At 43.1% G+C, this 22774-nt stretch overlaps 1 protein-coding gene across 1 annotated transcript; it reads right to left on the bottom strand.

Moving 5' to 3' along the window:
• Positions 1-1270: 1270 nt before the first annotated feature.
• On the bottom strand, positions 1271-22266 carry kcnk12 (potassium channel, subfamily K, member 12). The gene is made up of 2 exons (XM_074646292.1): positions 21897-22266; positions 1271-3411 (listed from the first exon to the last, which is right to left on the bottom strand). The coding sequence occupies exons 1-2, from the start codon at positions 22243-22245 to the stop codon at positions 2513-2515; spliced, it is 1248 nt and encodes a 415-aa protein (XP_074502393.1). The 5' UTR covers positions 22246-22266; the 3' UTR covers positions 1271-2512.
• Between the last annotated feature and the right edge of the window lie 508 nt (positions 22267-22774).

Raw genomic sequence — 22774 nt, 5'->3', positions numbered from 1 at the left:
GAAAGTGAAACTTATCTATGCTCAATCCAAAGCCAGCATTCTCAGGTGACAAAAACAGTATACAATAAATACGTTTAACTTTCAGTTCAGTTCACCATCGGTAAATATTCTAAATATAGCGTACACTTAAACGGATATAGTTTTTTTTAAGTGGCTAAAATACATTTTCATGCGGCTCCCGTCACACTGCTTTGCTCCGGTGTCGGTGCTCCTCTGTTTCTCGATGCTTGGGGCACACCGACCGTCATCTACTGTAAGAAATGCACCTACTATGGATAAGTTCCTCATACAACCCCATTTCAAACTATCCCTTTAATACAGATCTGAGATTAGTTTCAATCTTCTCATCTAACTTTCCGCAAGAAAGCGAATACCAGTATGCATATTTTCCAAAACATCAAACTCCTCTTTAACATTTGTAACCCTAGTATCCATATGTTTTTAGAGGGTAGTTAAGTTCTGACTGACTGTGTAAGAGACATGAGACAATGACTAATTCAATCATTCACATGTATATATTTGAAAGCTATATGTAGAAAAATAGACTTTAAAGAGTCCTCTGTTTTATATACAGCTATCTTGTATGGCTTTACCATAATGGCATGCAGGAAAAAACTAAGACAAGCCTGAAGATTAACTACCTGAGTCATTTTCTCTATTCCTCTCGGTGAGACTGGGGAGTAAAGGAAATTATTCAGATCTATGCACGAACAGGATGAAAAATCAACAAGGGATCCAGATCCACTTCACGCCTTATTGGAAAAGCGCTTTTTAAGACATTCTATATATTTCTATATATATATATATACATTTATATGTCTCATCATATTCACAGTGTAAGGGTGATGAGCGTGAGGAGAGAGCTGAGATCTGCGGGAAACAGGAGGCAGGAGGGTTTTGGTGCAGTGTGTGTGAAGCGAATGCAGAGATGACAGAGAATAAGAGGTGAGTATAGGCCTGGGAGGATATTAGATGTTGTAGATGGACGCCAGGAAAAGTTGAGCCCTTGGCTGAGAGAGGCCATTTATATGGATTGGGGCATGAATTTGACACCACTACTGCTGTCACCAGCCTCTCTCTCTAGTGCTCTTCCTTCATCACCGTCTCCCAGACAGGTTGACTATCAACGTCTCCTCCTCATCAAATACACATCACACACGGCTTTAAATCACAGATGCCCTGGAAGAGATAGCAACTAGGACATTGAGTGGTGGCACCGCATCCTCCGCAAACACCCTCCATCCAAACCTCGGCTACACTGAAATTGAGGAAAATCAACCTCTGCGGGCTTTTGGATCACGCTTTGTTTCACAAAAGAGAGATCTGCAAAAGAAGTCTCCCTGGATGAAAACAGAACATCCCCACAAAAAAAATAAATCAATGCAAGCGACAGAATCCTTTAGGCTTTTGTTTTCCACTCCAGCATCTGATATTGACCGGGCTACTTTTGTAATCTGCATCATTTGACATAATGTCCCAACGGGATAAAACCGTCCTCCACTTCTCCCTCCTCTCGTTTATATTCCACTTCAAACAAGCATAAACTTCCTTCTGATTTATTCTGTTTTTTTTTACAAATACATAAGTCTACATTCTGCATTCAAAGAGTAATTAATACATTGCAAGCCTTTATCGTTTGTTTTCCTCGCAGACAGCTGTTAAGCTTGAAAAAAGAAGAGAGAGAGAGAGAGAGAGAGTTGGGTGGTGCCTTCTTTTACCCTTCAAGTCAAAGTCTTTGGCCGCCGAAGCATTTTCTGAGCTGATAAGAAGGTTCCTCTCTCACAAGAAATGGATTTTCATTCTTCAACTCTCCATCTTGAGCAAATAGGAAATTACTCCTTAAAGCCCGTTAGTGTGGCGCACTACAGCACGGTCGAAATCAGCTACATCACAGCCGTGCTTAGCTACTTCCCGCACTCGCCCCCAGATATGAAATCAATCACCTGAGGGTAAAACTTGACTCGTGTCAAGACAGAAATGAGGGTTTGCACAATCAATGGAAGGACTAGAAATGGTGCAAACAATGCGTGAGAAATATAATGCATAGATCAGTGTGTGCTATGTCATCCAGTGAATACGCTCGTCTTGTTATATATCATCATTCAATATGTACATTCAAATAAACGCCCAAAACAATGAAGATTGCATTGTATGCTTCCCTTGGCTCCTTTGCAGCAGTCGTGTGAGTCTGATATACTGAGCGTGTATATAACAAACCTCTGCAGACTAACTGACATATCAGTGATTTGTTCTGGGTTTGAGGTGTAATGTAATGGCTGATGGATGGTTCCCACGCTTCCAGATCGACTTCTGTGGTTCTCTCTTCATGCCATCATCACTAAAACCATCACTGTCATTACTTGTATTATCACCACAGGCTTGTAATTCCAACAAAAAGTATCCCAAAAAAATCATATGTATCATGCATAACAAGTTACATCTCAAAAGTATTTTTTCCATGGCGATCAAGGGTTGGTTACACGCTCCCATACTTCCTGTCTCACTGTGTCCTCTACCTGGAGTTACTCGTCTCTGCCAGCCTGTTGTTCATGATACCGAGTGCGCCAACCCCCCCGGAGAAACCATTATGGCGTGAGCTGCCGCAGACTGTCCTGGGATACCCGTTGGCCGACTCGGATAGCTGCTTCTGCATGATGGCCAGAGACACCTTGTTAGAGGCTGCCAGGTCTTTCATAGAGATCATCTCCCCTGATAGTCTGCGTCCCTCGGTATCACTATCACAAGGTCCATCTGAGTCGGGCGGATAGCCGAGCCGACCCTGGCGACCCTTGGCTTTGGAGCCCGGGCGGATGGCGTTGCGTCTGCCCAGGAGGACGCCGGGCTTATTGCAGCGCTGGCAAAACAAGCAACTCATTTTCTCCAGAATCCAGTTGAGCACCTGCTTGATGACGATAGAGATGACGTTGAAGAGCGAGTAGATGCAGCACACTCCCATTAGCATGAAGAGGAAGTTGGCCATCCTGTAGAGGCTCTGGTATTCGTAAGCCGCGCCCTGGCTGCTGACAAAATCCCCAAATCCGATGGTGCTGAAGGTGACAAAGCAGAAGTAGAGCGAGTCTAAGTAAGCCCAGCCCTCCACGGGGGTGTACATGGCTGACGCGCAGCAGGAGATGGTGATGGCTGACAGGCCGAGGATCAGCATCACGTGGTACACGGAGGGTTTCCAGCCGGGGAGGGAGTAGGCGGAGAAATCGTGGCGAATGCCCGGCGGGAGGATACCACTGTTCCTGATTCGCCGCTCCCTCACGGCCTTCATCACCACGGCCAGCAGAGTGATGATGCGCTCCAGGAAGAGGTTAAAGAAGAGGATGGTGGCGGCACAGCCCAGAAGCCCGTAAAAGATCAGGAACACTTTGCCTGCGACTGTCACAGGCGTTGTCATCCCAAAACCTGCAGAGACAGAGGAGATATATCAGACAGTTAATCCCCTGACTGAGGCTAAAAAAAACACATTTTCACCTACAAGATGACTTCAGAGTCCTCAAAAGACTATATGATTCTGAGATGAGGAAAGTGATGCCTGAGAGCAAAGCAAATCCAAAAGGGGTTTGTGAGTGAAGAAAACACTGGATTATGATTTGTGTTGAGTCTGATACAAGACTGTAAGCGTTCTCTGAAAGTATATGATAAGTCATAGCAATGCACAGAGAGGATGATAAAAAAGTGACTGTGGGATAATTAAAAAAAAACAATGTTTTGCATTGCAAATGAAGTTGCATTTTGCGCAGTAAGAGAGAATAATGGAAAAATGGGCTGTATTATTAGCAGTAAACCAAAACAAAACAAATGTTTGGCATCTGAAAGGAACTCTATGTATATGATTAAAAAGAAGAGGAATGCCATCTTTTATTAAATGCATAAATGTGCCCAATGTTATCATCATTTATTCAGGAAATTAAAAAACAAGGACATAGGGGTTATATTGTGAGGAGGAGGATGCCAGGAATAAGCTTAGGTAAGCCTTCTGAATATTTTCTCTCTTTCGGCTGTGTGGTCTGGCTTCCTGCTATCTTCTGATTTCTCAGTCAATTAGACTGAGTGTTCAAGCTGAGGACGGGGTTATGAGAGGAGAGGATGTTTATGGATTCTGCTGCATGTTGAAGGAGCACTTCTCGATCTCGAGGAGCGTCACAGGTGCAGCTACAGTGCGGCTCTGATATTAACATTAGCTGATGAGTGTCTTGGTATTTGAGCACAATATTGTTTCCTTTATAAGATCAAATCATCTTATAAATTATTTTTAGCACCCAGGCTGCCAGTTTGACTTAATAAGGGGTGTAATGATAATTAAGAAAAGTTAATTTAGCTAAATATTTGATGGAAAGAAAATTCATATATATTTTATAGCAGTGGTTCTGCAGCCATGCTATCAGCCCTGTGCTCTGTGCTCTAATTAGGCACAGTGGTACTTACTTTGAGCTAAACGCTAACAGCAGGTAGTACAGAATAATGTCTACAATGTTCACCATCTTAGCTTTGTGTGCTTGCATATTAACATTTGCTAAATTAAACACAAAGGAAAGCTGAGGCTGATGGGATTGTCATTAGTTTGGCAGGTATTTAGCAAACCCCCGGGAAGAGCGCCGGGCTTTGAAGCAAATTTTCCGTAATGGCCAAACGGTGAAATCACAACTTCCGTGTCCGTCATGTGATGCCATTGGGCCCAAAAATACTTTTTCCCATAGACTTACGTTGGGAAAGAGACGTCTGCAAATCAGCAAATGCAAATCAACTTCCCAGTATGAACACTTGAATAGTCCTTTAAATCATTAGGTCCTAAAAGTTGTAAAATACACTAATAGCTGAATCCAGAGTTATTTCATTTGAATGAGCCCCAGACCGAAGGGGAGGCGGGGTTAAAGGAAAACGCTACTGCGTCTGCTCTATGCTCCCAATGGATGTGGAAGATCGCCTGATGATCCGGGTACTTTATCACTCGGTAGTCGAGCCATTTTGGCTTCATGCACAACAGATCAACTCTCATAGGAATGAACGGGAGCCCGCCTCCAACGCTGTGTCCAGTTCTCTTTATACATCCATGGTATTTAGTCATAAAGTATTTGTCAAATTAAAATTTGACCTCATGACACTAGATGAAAAGTCAGACGATGAATCAATTGGTTATATTCACCCTGAAGAGGACATGAATGCCTGGACCAAATTTCATTACAATCCATCCAATACTGTACGTGTTTAGACATTTTACTCAAAAACCACAAATGTAAACCTCATGGTGGTGCTGGTGGGAAGGTCGGGGGGTCACCAGAGTAAGTAGGATTCTTCTTCTCTGGGGAGCATGAATGTCTCTACAAACCATCCAATAGTGGTTGAGCTATTTCAGTCTGGACCAGAGGGGTGTATTGATCAATATAGCCGTTGCTAGAGCCATGCTGCTAAAGGGCACAAGCTGCAGTCACAAAAAATATACACAATTATGTGCAACATTCTATTGTTCTCTGTTATTAGGGGTGTAACGCTACATCAATCTGGATCGATAAATCAATTCAATGATCAACGATCCAATATCATTGATGCAAAGTGTAAACATCGTCTGTGTCTCCATTTCCGACCTCCTTCCTACAGAGCCAAGTAATAAAATCATCATAGTTTAGTTGCTTTTGTGAGTTTATATAAATGTAACTGATTATGTTAAATAGGCATATATCATCTCATATTGATCGCAGGCCCCTGAAATGAATCGAATCAAAATCGTCTCGTGGCAGACTTTGTGATATCGGCAAATATTGTATCGTTGTCCAAATAATCAATACAATTTTGTATCGTGGTGAAACTTTTGATTTACACATCTGTCTGTTATTCCTTTCATAATCTTGTGACCGGTCAGATTTCTTCTGGGAGTCATATCATTGGGAAGCACTGGTTTATGGCATAACTGATTTTATCAGTACGAAATATCAATGTGTATTCCAAAAAAACATCCAATATGTAGAAAACAGGAGACCTGTTGCATATGTTCTTGTGCAAATTTTCTGCTCTTATATGTGTATACATTATATGGTTATTTGTGTGCTCACACTACACACACACACACACACACACACACACTACTCATACTTCAATCCCAGGGCCAATGCGAGCACACACACTTGAACGCACAAACACACAGGGTCATTCCCCTTATCCACAGAACAGCAGATGGTATATTTGTCAACAAATAAAAATCGTGCTGAAAGATCAACCGGTTCACTTCCAGGCCAAGGTTAATAGATTTTTCCATCACGGCCATCCTCCATTTCAGTCATCTCGGAGCATTAGGGCAGCGCTTTTCCCCCCTTTTTTCACCAACCCGTCCATAACCATCCTTGTCCGGTAATAAATGACATCAATATCCAGACAATACTTCCTTTATGATTCACAAAATGGCTTTTTTGACCTTATCTCTCGTCCTGAAAAACCACTCTCCTGTGGGTTTGCTGTTGACACGCCGGGTCATTTAGATCAACACTGATTGATACCGATTGTTTCGACAAGAGGGAATATCACCCCCACATGTCCACACATGTACACACACTTTACGGCCTTACGCACACACACAGATAGACTTGTGAAGGCTGTATACATCACACCAGACAGTGAATTATCTGGTTTTGTCAAAGATAAAAGTTCAGTCTAGGACAGTGAGGGACAGGGAGGTGAGGGGCAGTGATTATCTAAATTAAGCCCTTCGGTGGAATCCTATTTCAGTGTTTCATGGTTAATTAATTAGCAGACCAAGTCTGTTTAACCCAACTGAATAACAGGGAAAACAGATTACATCTTCTCAGCGCGCACGGAGACGGTCTTCCGCACCGTCTCTCATTACCAAGTAAATTACCTAAGAGAGGGAAAGGCACCAGGCATCGATTCAGTGTAGCATTTCAGAGCCATTACTCCAGACTACTGTGTCAAGAGGCATTAGGGAAAACAGAACAATAATAGAAAGCAAAGGACATGGCAAGCTAAAACCAAACACTGCGTGACTTTCACTCACAAAGTCTTTAAAACTCTTAATTGTAAGGAAGTCTCCAGTCCAGACCAATGATCCCGACCTCAGTGAACACTTTAATCTTTCCACTGTGTCCGAGCCGAGATGAGTCATTTAATTCAGCAGAACTTGATACGGCAGGAAATCATATGTGTGCTAATCCAATTAAATCAGAGCCCAGAGAGAATATTTATTCATTAACATTAAATACAGTATGCTCAGAATGAAGTTATGCTCTAATGGCTAATGGTGCCTGCACACATAATCACACACTAGAGCTTCAACCAAAAGGAACGTGATGGAAATAGTGCTATTAGTATCCATTAATTGCAACTTGACAGGTTTAAGAGATGAAGAAGAAGATGCTCTAATGGTTATCAGACTGTAGGGGGATGAAACGAATAGATTGTTACTAAACTGTGGTGATTTCAGGGATAAAGGTCAGCTGTTATCGGCAGCGGTCAGGGTTAAATCACATGTACTCAGGCGAGCTGACACAGTTTAGACTGAGCAGCTCTCATTACAGTCCAATGGCAAATTACAATGGCCCATTAAGTTGTGTAATAAAGTCGGGACCTAAACAAATAGCACAAATCACTGGGAGTGTTGCTAATAGAAGTATTGATGGACTCTGCATTTCGGTGACCACTCGCCTCCACACAGTAATCAATCACCAGATTTTACACCAAAAAGTGACGAACCTGTACAAAACGTACAACACTCAGCAGGTCTGTCATTATCTGAAGAGTCCGCAGCACAAAGGAGTTAACAGCAGCTATTAAATCTAAACCTATAAAGTGCACTGTTGAAGCTCTCCTCGGCTGGCAGTGACATTTTCAGCTGGCAAGATATATTGAATTGTTCTATTTTATGGCAGTCTGTGTATGAAAACAATAAGGCAGTATAGCTTATTTCACAATAAGCATATAAACATCACAACAGAGTTATCCTGACGGGCCATTTCCATAATAAGGCTGGCAATATTCTATGTTTTTGTTGTTGTCAACAAATCTCATTAAAAGAGAAATTTCCCTCGGGAGTTGGTGGAGACCAAAAACGGAGCTAAAAGAGGGTGAATATTGGACTTATGTTTGCCGGGTGGCCAGAGACATGACTCCAATTAAATTATAATGTTGCTCTGTGTCTGCTGGATGTGTAAATAAGCAACTGTTTGCTAGTAAGTTCACCATATCAACTAAAAATAGGTCAGTGTTGTGTTTACAGTTTTTTTCTGCTCCCCCCAAGAAATATCTGACACAAATTGTTTAATCTTTTAAAAAATGTAAATTAGGGCTGGGCGATATGGCCAAAATCTTCTATCCCGATATAGATGATTTCATATCTCGATAACGATATATATATCACAATATACCAGTTTGTGGTAATTCAATAAATAAACACTCTATACGAAATAAACACATGTTGAAGCCAAATTTTGTATACTCCTGTGTTATTTAATACTTGACAAATGAAAAGTATTTTCTCATTTTAAGAACTTGAGTGTAAAATGAACATAATTGAAATTATAATTAAATTATATAATAATAATGTATGACCTAAATTATGTGTTTATTTAGATTTTATAATTTAATTATAATTTTTATAATAATTTTAGAGAATAAATAAATTAATGTAGGCTAGGCTTTTTACATTGTTTCAACAATATACAGTATATTATCATATTGGCCAACCCCCTATCTAAAAAATGTCCTAACACAGCAGGACACTAGTTTTTAGCAAATGTTACTTAAACAGGAGCAAAAAAAATAGTTTGTGACATCTTTCTGCCACAGATTTGGTGCGTAGTGCGAGTATTTGGGGCAGCAGGACAGTGTATATGGGATTGACTCAAAATAAACATGTTCATCTTAATGAAGGAACATGTCACTCATTGATAACAATACAGATTTATGGCATAGAGGCTACACAGACAATACTCGTTAGTTGGATCAATTTGTTGTTGGTTTTGATCTTTACATTTTATTTGTTGGCAATGAGAAAAATATAAAATATTGGCAGACTTATCCTATAAAATGGCAGTTTATGCACATAATTTCTAAAAGAAAACATTTGTGAGCAGTCAAATTGGCAAATAGAAAATATTATTTAATCGTCAATGAAAAGAAAAATAAAGATGAGTGGATCTATTTAATACTTGTGGAGTTATAGCCGTTTTCAAAGAGTTCACCTTGAATGTGGCAAAGCCGAATTGATACCTTTTCCAAAACAAACCATCCTAAAAAAGATATATTGATTCACTTTCCTGGAAAATAGCCTCACAAGGCCAACTATCATAAAGTCGAGTGCATTTCAGTCTAATGTTAGACTTAGAAGTCTGCTTTTAGTGCGAGTGAGTTCAGCTGATAATTGAGGGAATATAAGGACAGTCAGGACTAATCTAGAAGAACACAATGCAGGAGAAATATACAGGAGAGCCGGTTCAAATGGGCCAAAGCTCCTAATGGATGCCCACATGAGAATAAAGGGAAACTAAAAGCACTCAGTCATGTTTCCGTCTTTGAATGAAGGACATGTGTTGTACATTCACCTGTCTCTTTGAGCAGTATTGAATCTGAAGGTCACTGTGTGTCATTGAGGACAACATCCCGCCCACACAGCTCCCAGAGGGCCCCGAAACGAGCCCATAGACTCATTATGTGACTGTTTTGAAAACGAAAACTCAAATCTGGGCCTCCTATTGCCTCCCCATGTCCCCAATTAATGAGGTTTAAAAGCTCCCAGTCAAACCAACAGTGTCCCACTAGTGGGAATACTCTTAAATTGGCCTGATAGGAGCGGCAGCTGAAAACGCCACGTCCCTCTGATGACTGTGTTTCTGTGACGAACAGGAAATGATTTGTCATGGGGCTGGCGTGGTGGGGGTCTGCGGAGAGAGGACAGAGGGCTCAGGAAACAGCAACATGGCCAGACCTGACACATCATCACCACGCCATGTGCTGAGGAGCCGCCAGGATTACTGGCAGACTGGATAATAATAGGAACATTCACACTGTGCAGCCGGTTTTAGAATAGGTCGCATACATCATTGAGATGCAGCTATATTGTTGTGTCTGTGTAATGCATGCACAAAGCCATAGGAATATCAATAAAAAAACCTATGCAATAATAGATTAATGGGACCATGAAGCAAAACAATGTGGCTTTGAATTTCACACCCAGCTCACCCACACACAGCATAGGCGATACGTTAATGGTATGTCTGTTCTGCATGTCAAAGGATTGATAATGAGTGTTTTGTGTTACACGCGGTTGTGCAATAATTAGAAACAATGGACTGAGGTGACATAGTCATTAAAGCGAGTCAGTACAGATATAAATTGCAAGAGTAACAGCTCAGACGTGTTGTTAGAAGTAACAACACCAGCAGATGTTCAGTAAAACGCAGCCTAATGTACCTTCTTTTTCTGATTTCGTGATTCGTTTGGCTCCTCCGTAACTGAATCAAGTCGAGTGTTTTAGTCTAGTGTTTTAAATTGCATCTCGGTGCTTAATTCGCTGGCAAACAGAGCCAGGTGGATTGATGACTCCGCCGCTCTGTATTGATTTATTGTCAAAAAAAAATATGCTGCATTGTCTTTGGATCTGCTCCAACATTTATTATTTTTTTTCTTCTTCTTTTTTTCCGATCTGTTTTTCATCTCCGCAGAATTGAAACAGAACTGGAAACACTCCAACATGCATGGAGTCCACTATTGTGCAGTTTTTACAGACAGGAGAGTCCAATTAGTAAAATTAAAATTCACGTGGCTCCGTTGTCCATCCGCAAACGGCAACACAGATTTTGTCCTGAGGAGTCCTTCTCTCATCAGATTAATAGCTTCTCCCTGAATGAACTAAAGGCTGAATGTCCTTGTGTTTCCTATTATCTTGTTCTGTATGCAGAGTCAATGTTTGAGTAAAAGCTCAGCTTCATAAAGCCCTCTTGCATTATTCCCAAAAGGTAAACACACCTGTCCAGGTGGAGCTTTTGACACACTATCACCCTCAGATCAGCATCATAAGCCAGCAGATTTGGTGCTCGTACAGTATCATGGTAACACTACATTAAATGGACTGTACATGTGTCTTCAGATTTTTGCTGTCACGTGAAAACAGTCAGCAGGAAATGAGCCTCAGCAGATATTCAATTCAATGGTTTTTCATTACTGATACTGTGAGAGCACAAGTCCCTGAAATTTAAGGCTCAGCAAGAACCTGATTGCAGACTGCTAAGTTAGTGACAGCTGCAATAATGATACCAGATCACACATAGATGAACCACAGCAAGCTGCCTGCAGAGAAATGAAAAGGCAATGCTCTGTTGCTCACAATTAAATTATGTTTTACTTTCTATTAACTGAATGTTCCCACTAGGAGTCTGTGCCAGAGGCTGTCTGTCTGGAGGTAGCTGAATCAGATGTGGATGCTGGCATGACGACAAAATTATATGCAATTTCAACACTTTTAGCTGCGTGTGAGGGTGTTTTCCAGGGATCGTCATTGTTTCATAATCAAAATATATGCCAAATGAATGAGTCCAAGTGTTAGAGAAGTAGGTCTGCTACTTGAATGATTTAAATTCTTGTGCTGGCAGCCGATCTGCACGGTGGCCAGCGTGGATTCACTGAGAATTTCACACAAATAAAAGAAAGGATCAACTGTGCTGTTTCCCCTAATCCAAACAGATTGCTGTGTGAAAAAATCCAACTCGAGCAGCTCGCCCTGTATCTAGTTTCCAATTTCCAACAAGCTCTAGTGTTTGAATCGCCTGTCATATCTCTGGAAGGCAGATGTGTAAAACGCAATGGCCGTGACTCCCACTAGTATGCCGCCCGTGATCTATCTCGAGCTCCACACGGATGACGTAGTGCCCTGTCAGTGTTTTCATCTTGTAATCTAATCATGACGATCAACCATCTTGCTCATTCAAGGTCATGCTCAAAAAGTCTCTCGTGAGTCACACTGTTACGGCTCAAAGGAACGTGATTGTATCAGGCGTGAGAGGATTCATCTCAAATCTGAAACTATTTTGCGGCGAATGCTACTTCAGCATGCTGTTTGAATTCATAGGCCACTGAAAGATACAATAGTGCAGCATGTCCTCCTGTGCCTCTCTGCTCTCGCACAAGCAGCCCCTCCTTCTCACAAAGAGACAGATGGACGGCTGCCAATTCATGCTGTTCGCCAACTTGCTGTTAGCTTATTAACATTGAAAACTATTTATATACATGACCCCAAGATGCAGATAAATGCTCTGCTGGTGCAGAAGTGGAATCTGCTGGCTTTCTGCAAAACATGGCGACACAAAAGGTTGCCGACCGATACAAAAGTTTCAAGACTTTTCTGCTTATGGGGAAAGTTTAAACTCTCATAGCTGCGAGTCAGCATTGACGTCAGCGCCGGTGCAAATTGGGTTGTGTAAGAAACTGATGATAATCAAAATATTAACACCCAAATTTAACATGGCTGTTGAAATTAGTCCTGATAGGAAGCAGGTCACAGGACTGCAGAGTGCAAAGAGCACACAGAGTTGATTCTCTCTTTGCCTTGGCCCGGTGCAAAGAGCAGAATCAGTGAAATGCTGATCAGTTTTGAGGAGGAGGAGGAGGAGGAGGAGGAGGAGGAGGAGGAGGAGGAGGAAGAGGAGGAGGAGGAGGAGGAGGAAGCCCAGAGAATCTGCTGTGTCCTCTAAAATGATCTCGGGATCACTTGGCCATGATGATTTGAGTCTGTGAGTTACTGTACGTAGCCGAATGCGTGCCTTAGCAAGTCAGGGCAGATTTATGACCCGCTGTGACACAGCGCAGAGGTGTGTACGGCCATCCTGTACAGCAGCAGTTAAGTAAGATGGGGATTTATTGGAGTCAGTGCTTCTCAGCAGGTTTGCCCTACACACACACACGTACACACACATTTCCACTACACATCAGGAAGCACCCAGCGAGGAGATGAACTGGGAGAGGGGAAGAAATGAGGGGGATAAAATGTTTTTCAAGCAGCTGTGTGTTATAAAATATTTTTATTTCTCTGACTTGTCATTTATTCATGTTTGAATTAATTAATTATTCATCCATTTACCAGTTTGCCTCCATTTTGTCAACACCAAGGCACGCACCGCATGTTTGATCATTTTTCTTTTTCCAGGGAGGCAATGTTGGTCATTTGGTCAGTCAGTCCACCACTTTGTTCCACTTTGATATCTCAAGAACTATTGGATGGATTACCATTTTGTGCAGATATACGAGGTTCCCAGACGATGTATCCTAATGACTTTGGTGAATGACTTTGAAAACAACTGTCTGCTGCCGCCAAAAACAAGGTTGGTGAGGGCAGTGACAGCGAACCAAAATAGTTAAAGGCGCTAAATGCGATATTGGGAGCATTTCTATTGCTTCTGCGCAGCTCTCAACATGGCTCGCAGCTAACGGTGCTAACAGCGCTTAATGAGCAAACAGCGGCAACACTGCTGATAGAGCTGACAGTGTTAACCTGAGGGGGAACCGGAGGGTGGGTGCTACGCTTTCGCAACGGCGCCGCCAGTCGGGACGAGTCGGCAACCTCCGGGTCTGAAAAGTGAAGCCAATGCGGTAGTGCCTTAAACTTGCATTCTTTCTACTAGCCAGCAGGGGGCGACTCCTCTGGTTGCAAAAATAAGTCTTGATTTATTACCTCAGTAAACATTGTAAACATGAGTTTATGGTCTCAATCGCTATAGTTTCAAGTCTTCTTCAATACAGCGTGATGTTCGTTTAGTAAATTATGGTCCCATTTAGAGTCAAATAGACCAAGAGTATGATTTAGGGCGTGGCTACCTTGTGATTGACAGGTCACTACCACGGCGATGTCCGGTCTGGGAGTTGTCCGTGTTTTCGTCTTACAACTTTAACCCTTTCACAGTGTGTTTTCAGTTCATGAAAGTTAATATTAACATTTTGGTCAGATAAAAATGTCTTATTCAGCGTTCGGTTGTACTTAGCTCCACACTCTCGTGTCACTTCTTTTTGCAAAAAAACAAGATGGCGATGGCTAAAATGCCAAACTCAAGGCTTCAGAACGACAGGGTGACTCCATCCACTTCTTATATACAGTCTATGGTCAGGACGGCGTTATCAGCTGTAACTGCCATATGAGAGCAGTGCAGAGTGGCGGCCTTGAGCTATCCAGTGGAGCATGCTCATATGCACGAACATGCACTCTGATTACAACACAAACTGACGACTTTATTTTCTGCTCAGGCAGACATTACTCCTCTACATCTTTACATAGCAAATAGTTGTTTGCTGCTAAATTAATGCTCTGGATGTCGTATAGAGCACCTTTAAGTTGTGGGTCGTAAACCTATATGAGCTCAAGGACGCTGAGATGTAGAGTCTCTGTGGGTTTGTCATTACGGTTGACACCTTTCACATTATGTTTGACTATGTTAATCTAAAATTATTGATTAGTGCAGATTTAAGGCGCAGCAGCTTGATTCATTTCTTCTGGAATGCAGCAGTGGTGCAGTTTGGCTCCACTTCCTCATTGGGGACATCATTTTTTGTGCTGAGCGTCTGGACTGCACACAATCCAAAGAGACCCCCAGTCTGTGCCTTTCATGTGACTGAAGGCCCTCCGTTTTCCATTTTTAACAGTGACATTTCCTCTGAGTCTGTGGTTTCACAGAGCGGCCCGGGAGATCTAAAGAGAAGAGGGGAGGGGGGGGAGGAAAGACGGCAGCGGCGACGCGGTAAAGAACAGAGAGTCCTGCTGACCAACTTCAAATGGTTCTGTAAAATGAACTGTAAAGTGATCTTCATCTCATTATGCAACGTACTGCTTATTTGATATATGAGCAGACTCTATTTTGTAACACGATTGCAATGTTGTCCCACAGGAACACACTGTAGAAGGAGATCAAAATGATTGAATGGATGAGTGAGTGCAGAGGAGCACAGTAGTTAGATCTGAGCTATAGAGTCAACAGTGTCTGGGACAGTCTAGCAGCAGCAGTGCTGAAGTGACAGACAGGCGGTAAGACGAAACATCGCTGTGCATCGTTGAATCTGCTTTTCACAGATTGCAAACCTTTCCCACCCACCTCCTGTAAGCGCACGCATGACATACACTGACAGTAACAGCAACACAGATGGTTTTGTCCTGGCGAGGCAGCACCGAGCGGTTAATCTTAATATGAACACGACATCAAAGCAAAAACACACAGCCAGGAATCCACGGAGTATATCATGTGACATTTCATACTGCTTAAATGCCAAACGCACGCTCTGCCAGTCTGACATTGTCTCGAAACCTCAGAGACTTGAGAATTACATGGCGCAGTACAGTACGGAGAAAAGATTTGGTTTGCAGTTTCATCCCAGATACATGAACTCTGGTCAGACAAGCGTGTAATAGACGCACAGGCCTCACAAGTGCTCCTCAATGGGTCTCGGCTGCCAGATCAGCACTTTTTAAAATTGGCACAAGAAGCTGTGGAAGATAACACTACATTAAACCATTAGGCCTGTTTGTTTACATGGGTAATTATAATTTTTCAAAATCGTTCCTCCTGATCATGACATAACAAGCTTGTTTTCTTCAGAATTATAATTTCTTCATCGCAGCACACTCGCTTTAGGAACTGACTATAATGTCAGAATGCATCTCGAATAATGACTTTTTATCACAGCAAATCGATGCTTTTTACGTTGAGAGTACCAGATCCTTATTTTGTAATAAGGAGAATACAAAACCTGACAAACAATTACATGCATGCCCTCTCTGGCCTTCTGTAGGGGAGGTCAGATCTATTGTTTATTAACAGGACTCTGTAGTCTGATCATGTAACATCTGTAGTCAGACAGTATATGGTATTGAGCTTCACTAAATGTGGCAGGATGGTGCATCTACACTGTGATGTGCGGGCTATAAAATTAAATCAAATTTTCCACATAAAGAACTTTTAACTGGTAATGAAACAGTCTCAATTTAATACTGATGCCTCTATATGACCTACATAAGCAAACGAGTCCATCAGCGAGAATATAGGCTATATAGTTATTCTTAATGACTGCCATCGGGTCGCCCGAGAAATCAGACGAAACGTTTTACAGCACGCAGGTTCACTATTAAACTCCTTCAGCCCAGACTCCAGCGGGGCCTCCGGCAGCCACCAGCCCGCCACGGATAGACCCAGAGCGGCTCCTCCTCCGGTCAGGAGCAGAGCTTCACCTCGCTGCTCGGTTGGAGCGAACGTCGAGGCTACCACGCTGCTGGAGGCCAAGGCCGTATTGCTTGGCCCGCTGGAGGGAGATGACGTACGGGAGAACCAAAACCAGGACTGAGCTGGGCAGACGTTCAGACCCTGCTGCAGTAAAATGAGAGGTATTTTAAAGGCACTCTGATGTTCGCAAACACTACCGCTTTTGTTCATAGGGACTGCCAAAATCAACACAAAATGAAGTTCTTCATTATTAGTTATTCAGAATCCCATTTCCGGGTGACCCGACGAATTCAAGCCCAATATTCACTCTCCTTTTAGCTCTGTTTTGGTCTCCACCAACTCCTGAGGGAAATATCTGTCTCTTTAGCCGGTGAATGTTCCACTATGTTCCCCAGCTAGTCACTAACTTTGTGTGTCTGCCGTTTGGTTCACTGTCACCGCTCTGTTTTCAGCAACACAGTACCCTACCTATACCCAGCAGCAAAGTAAAGTTGTGGACTGTAGAGTTGAGGGGGAAATGCAGATTTAGGTGATAATTCCCTGTGGGTTAGGGCACTACGAGCAACTCCTTTCACACTACACATAGTCATTTGGTCCATTGTTAATACAGAAATATTGATTGGTGCAGATTTAAGCTTTTGAGGGGCCGTTTCCAATGCAATCTGATGCAACATTAAAAACTGCAACCTAGAAAATACCATAGAGTTGCTCTAACACCTCTTTTAGTGTCAATATACTGTAAACTGCGAATGGCAGTACAAGTTAAAGCCATTAGCCTAATGAGGCTACTTTGATTAAAATATCAACCTGGGCTCAGCGCTTTGTGAAGAGTCGATGCCTGTCCCAGTGTATCCTGAGGGCAGAGCGCCTTGTCATCTTGCTGCAGCACAGCTCTGTGCAGCCAGGGTTTATCGTCTCTTAACTCCTCTGACATTTACCCTCATTTCGCAAGTTGCGGACCTCATGGAGGTTAAATCAGGCCTCATTTAAAGGACAAACTGCATGAGGGTTTATATGCTGCTGTTTGCTAAACTGTCCTATTTTGCCTTGTCTGCCTTCTGCGACTTCTGTGAGTGGGTGGTTATGAGTGTGATGGAGCCAGAAGCTGTAGTGGCTGCCAGGGGCAAAGAGAGGCAGGATGGAGTCTATCCCCAGGAATAAATAGCCCTGCATATTATAACTTCTGAACTGCCCTAACTAGCTTGTCCTGCTCAATCTCCACAAGTTAAAAGTCTCAGATCAGACAGCCATCACTAAGTACACTTGATCCGCAGAAAAGTATTCCCCCATGTGAGCACTTCAAAACTGACAAAGTATTTCTCCAAAATGTTACCGTAGCAACTTATAATGAGACCTACAGACCCACAAACGGCTACAGAGAACTGTCCTAATTGGCAGTTGGCAGCTATCAATCAGCCATGAGGCTTATAAATAGCTTTCCTATTAATAGAAGTTCTGAGCAGACTCTTGTGCCCTCTTTATTGAGCATGCAAACAGTAAAGCTGTGTCTGAAAAATGTAGGGCAGCACAACAACTCATCCAACAAGAGTTGGCTGTAGACAAAAACAAACTCTTCAACGCTTTAACAGGATGAGAGTCTACAGCCACGCTAGCGGCACTTTGAGGCTGTACTCAGCTGTGCTTTGAGCTAGACGCTAACGTCAACATGGTAACATGCTCCCAAAGACAATGCTGACATGTTGACATTTATCCATGGTATGTATTACAGGAGCTGGATACATGGACTCAAAGATGGCGCCCACTCACTTGTATGGAAATTGATTGGCAAGCACAAAAGCCAAAAAAGTTTTCTAGCTTCTGGGTTTGCTTCTGTATTGTGCGACCCACACTGCACGAGTGTGGCACAGCCAGGCTGATGAGAATGTCATTAGTTTTGCAGGTATTTTGGTCATAAATCAAAGTATTGGACATTTAATTAAAATTTTGTTCCAAAATTCATGGTAATCCATCATCAACAATAGTTGTTGGAACATTTCAAATGTCAACCTGCTGGTGACGCTATAGAGCAAAAGTCAGAGAAAAGTCAGTACAATTCATCCTCTGGGCACGATGGACTCCTGCACTAAATGTTACGGTAATATATCCAATAGTTGCTGAGATATTTCACTCTATAGACCAAAGGGGTGGACCGACTGGCCGACCAAATGACAGATTGACACTGCCATCCCTAGAGCCACGCTGCCAGTATGGCGAAAAAGTTGAGATTGAAAGCTCATTCTGTGACCTCGGAAACAGCTGAGAACTTTCTACGTCAACTTTTAAGCCAACATGGACAAGAAATCCTCAGAGTGCTGAGAAAAAAATGGAAATTTAAATAATTTCATGACAACTGGGCAACTTCATTTGCTGAGGAAGATCCTGTGATATGATGGAAAGCTCCAGAGCAGCTACTAGTGGATATTGTAATGAGGTAGTTTTTGCCTTAAAAATGTGCTTAAGATGTAAAGAATTTGAGAAAAATGCCCCAAATATTTTAGTTCCATTTGTTTAGACTAAGGCTCTGTTCAGACCTGGCATTAACATGCGTCCTGAGTGATCAGATCACAAGTGGACACAAGTACGTCTGTTCACACCTGGCATTACAATGCTTCTCCACATGCGTCTTGAGTGACCACTTGTGATCGGATCTTACTTCGGCTAATACAGCAGACGTTGTGACGTAATATTACATGAAAATCAGTAGTAATGTCCTACATATTCGTGAATATGTGTACATTTTATTAACATAAAAATGCAAGGTTAGATCGAGCGAGTTTGCGGACAGACAGGTGTCAGCTCTGTGCAAAGCACCGGAACAAAAACACTGACACATCTCCAACAGTATGATAATAACGCACTTTGCGTCTAGTCTGATAGTCTGTCGATATGTAGCCTATAGATAAGATATATTTAAATAAAATACAGTTTGTATCGGCTGAATACAGTAGAGCACAGAGGCCGTTTCCATGCAGCGAGGCAGACGAGCGCTCACGTCTGCCTGTTTATTCACATGAGGAGCGCAGAGACCAACCGGATCCCAGCGGGACGTCAATTGAGTAGGCGGTCCTTCAGTGTGGCCCAGGACATATTGGCGTACACACTGCTAAACGAATGTGGCCATATGTGGCCCAGATCACCTCTGAATGTGGTCTTAGCAACCAGATCTCATAGCGTTCCTCAATGCGTCTTGAGTGCGTTCACACCTGTACTTAGAGATGTCCACTTGTGATCGGATCGCTCAGGACACATGTTAATACCACGTCTGAACAGGGCTTTATACTTTAGGAGGAAGCTGCAATACTTGTTGTGTTCCCTGCAGCATTCGCTGAAATTGAGAAACAACACACTAGGTGCAGCACTAATGGACCGTTGAATCTGGCCAAAACTCTTCGTAAACAAGCGCCTCGAGTGACCACGGCTTCACTTTCATTCTTCAAAGTGATATTATTGAGGCACATCATGCTGATTTGAAGCGTCTGCCACAGCTCAGAGTCAGAGGTTGGAAGTGTTTGGGAGGAGTGTGTCTAGAGTGCACAGGGGGATGCCACTCTTGAGTTGCGCGGGGAGGCCCCCAATTCCCTTTTATATCAGTGGCTCACAAGCATACAGAAAAAGTAACACACAAGCCGAAGGGGGGCGGCGGCGGCGGAGATCAAAGCGAGATGGAAATCTAGACAAGAAATCCATGCAAGCGCATGCAAAAGACAAATAGTGTAGAAAGGCATCAACCTTTTCTCCCCTTTTCCCCGCAAGCAGCTGAGTCAGTTTATATGATCTTGCTTGTCGGGGGAAGACTGCGCTGCTGCATGACAACTGGAGCACAAAGGATTTCAGCCTACCATAGACATGTATACAAACACAGCTGCTGTGGTTCCCCCCTGTGTACTGGGTAAGCTGAGTACACGGGCTGCTTGAGCGCTCTGCGTTTTGTGTGTCTGGGCGCAGGAGGTGGAGGAGCCAGGAAAGCTTCTTCATGACAGGTCTACAGTAAATAAAGTTCTGACAGGTTTTCCTGCTCATGTGGATCCAATTCTCCCTGTGCACCCATGCACAGCCATCAGTTTTCCTTATCGCCCTCCTCGCCACAGTTTTCAATTAATAGGAGGCGCCGGAGGTATCGCAGTGTACACATTTGTGTGTTTGTGTGTTGAGGGCAAGGTCAGAGATAGACGGCAGCTGTCAGCTCAAATGACTACCTGGAGAGTGTCTTCGTTTGCTTGCTCACCCGTTCACACACACTCACTCACTCACACTCACACTGTATGCTGTGGCTCCTCATAGCCACCAGCGAGGACGGGGCCAAAGGGGTCGGCGGGCCATTGGAGCTATCAGGCATGCAGTGCACCACGCCGTTAGGCCCTCGGGGTGCCCTGCGAGGGCCACTTGCTCTTTTCTGACCTATCGCACGAGTAAATGTTAAATGAGGGGGAGCAGACGGGGCTTCTCATTGACATTCCTGTTGGTTTGAATGGAAATGTGGCGAAAAATAAACAAGACTGCACCCATGGGGGCTGTCCTATAGCCAGGGATGAGTGTGTCGTTCCCTGGCAAGGCGAGTCAGATGTCGCCCCCGGTTGCCAAAGTGGCCCTCACAGCCAAAAATGTAACACATGACTGGAAAAAAAAAAAAAAAAAATGTTAATCTGTTATTCTGTATGTAAGCCAGTGGAAAGAAAGCAGCCTACAGGGATGGCAGCTCCAATCCTTTTCATATCCAGACTGCACAGTAATGATATCATTATCATTATTATCTTGAATGTGTTTTTTTCAGGGTCCCAAATTTGATCAGTATTTAGACCCTACTTAAAAAAGATCCAATACTTATTATCATAATGGTGCATTTATATTGTATTTGTGAGGCTTCATGTGGGCTTGACTACATATGGTTTTTGCATGCTTTTTCAACAAGCATTTATAGAGGACACCATACATGGCTGCAACCAAATGGACAGCAAAAAGGTCAGGGGAAATCTCAGTATTTAGACCTGCTTAAAAAAGACCCAATACTTATTGTCATAATGGTGCATTTATATTGCATTTGTGAGGCTTCATGTGACTACAAAATGACTTTGCATGCTTTTTCAACAAGTATTTTAGAGGACACAATACATGGCTGCAACCAAATGGACAGCACAAAAAGATCAGGGGAAAAATCAGTGCACCCACCTATAGTCGACACCACAGTTTCAACAAAATAAAAAGACAGAAAGAAAGAAAGCAGCCTACAGGGGATGGCAGCTCCAATCTTTTTCATATCCAGACTGCACAGTAATGAGATCATTATTAAATCAACCAACTTATTTTGTCTTGAACGTAGTTTTATCAGGGCAAAGGTCCCAAATTTGATCAGTATTTAGTCCTGCTTAAAAAAGATCCTACACTTATTGTCATAATGGTGTTATAGCTGAATTTATATTGTATTTGTGAGGCTTCATGCATGCTTTTCAACAAGTATTTAGAAGACCAAATGGACAGCAAAAGGTCAGGCTTTATCAGGGTCCCAAATTTGATCAGTATTTAGACCCTGCTTAAAAAAGATCCAATACTTATTGTTATAATGGTGCATTTATATTGTATTTGTGAGGCTTCATGCATGCTTTTCAACAAGTATATTAGAGGACACCATACATGCATACTGCAACCAAATGGACAACACAAAAAAGGTCAAAAAGGGAAAACCAGTACACCCACCTATAGTCGACACCACAGTTCCAACAAAATAAAAAGCCCCTGTAAAATCCCATCGTGGCCTCAGCGCGTCCGCCCGGATCCCGGCGGCGATGGCAGCCTCGTACTCCCGCAGGAAGGAGTTGAGGTCCTGCAGGCTGATGTTGAAGGTCTCGCTGAAGTTTCGCAGCGTCCCGTGCCAGCGGCCGTGAGCCCGCAGCTCCGACGGCCTCTCGATGGCCGAGAAGACCGCAGCGCCGCACAGCAGGTAGAGCACGATGAGCGCGGCGAGCAGCGCGAAGCGGCCGTTGTCCTCGTTGAGGTGCAGCGAGCGGCAGCCGTCCAGTCGATGGCCTGGAGGAGGCATCATCATCCAAATTTCAGCACCACGGACAGCGACAAGCTCCACATCGGAGACGGCATTCACTCACTCACTCACTCGTCTGCTGCAGGTGTTGTCCTCTGGAAGTCACTGCACTTCTTCTTCTTCTTCCACTACAGGCAACATATCCACCACCACGTTGTCCCATTGTATAGTTGTTGTGTGTGAAGTGCTTTTTTTTGTTATCTAAAAAGGCAGAAAAACGCACCACTTGTGGATCTGGAGAGAGAGTTCATAAGAAAAAGCGCACTGTCTCATGATGGGTACATTTTCTTTGTGCCAATGCAGTTGGTTGTGAAGTGGACTGCAGCTTCAAAAATCCATTGCTTGTTTGTGTAAATGCAAGCAAGCAGCAATAGTAGTATCCTCTTCTGGGTCCTCTGCACCAAAATGTTCCCATGCAACAAAAAACGACGCTCGAGATTCTACAAGTTATAGAGATTTATGTGCTGCAGGAAAAGAAAAAAAGCATCCTGCGCTCAGATAAAGTCATCTATCCTCCTCCGCAGGCTCGCTTTGT

This window comes from Sebastes fasciatus, chromosome 9 (assembly GCF_043250625.1).
Source record: "Sebastes fasciatus isolate fSebFas1 chromosome 9, fSebFas1.pri, whole genome shotgun sequence".
NCBI lineage: Eukaryota > Metazoa > Chordata > Actinopteri > Perciformes > Sebastidae > Sebastes > Sebastes fasciatus.
The sequence above is the reverse complement of the archived record's forward strand: the minus strand, read 5'-3'. Positions and strand labels throughout refer to the sequence as shown.

What these genes read in the sequence shown, in the direction of transcription:
- kcnk12 (XM_074646292.1), bottom strand. Translation starts at nt 22,245, where the DNA reads ATGATGATGCCTCCTCCAGGCCATCGACTGGACGGCTGCCGCTCGCTG. An exon ending in AACTGTGGTGTCGACTATAG is followed by an intron (nt 3,412 to 21,896) that starts GTGGGTGTACTG and finishes CTGTCTCTGCAG; the next exon opens with GTTTTGGGATGACAACGCCT.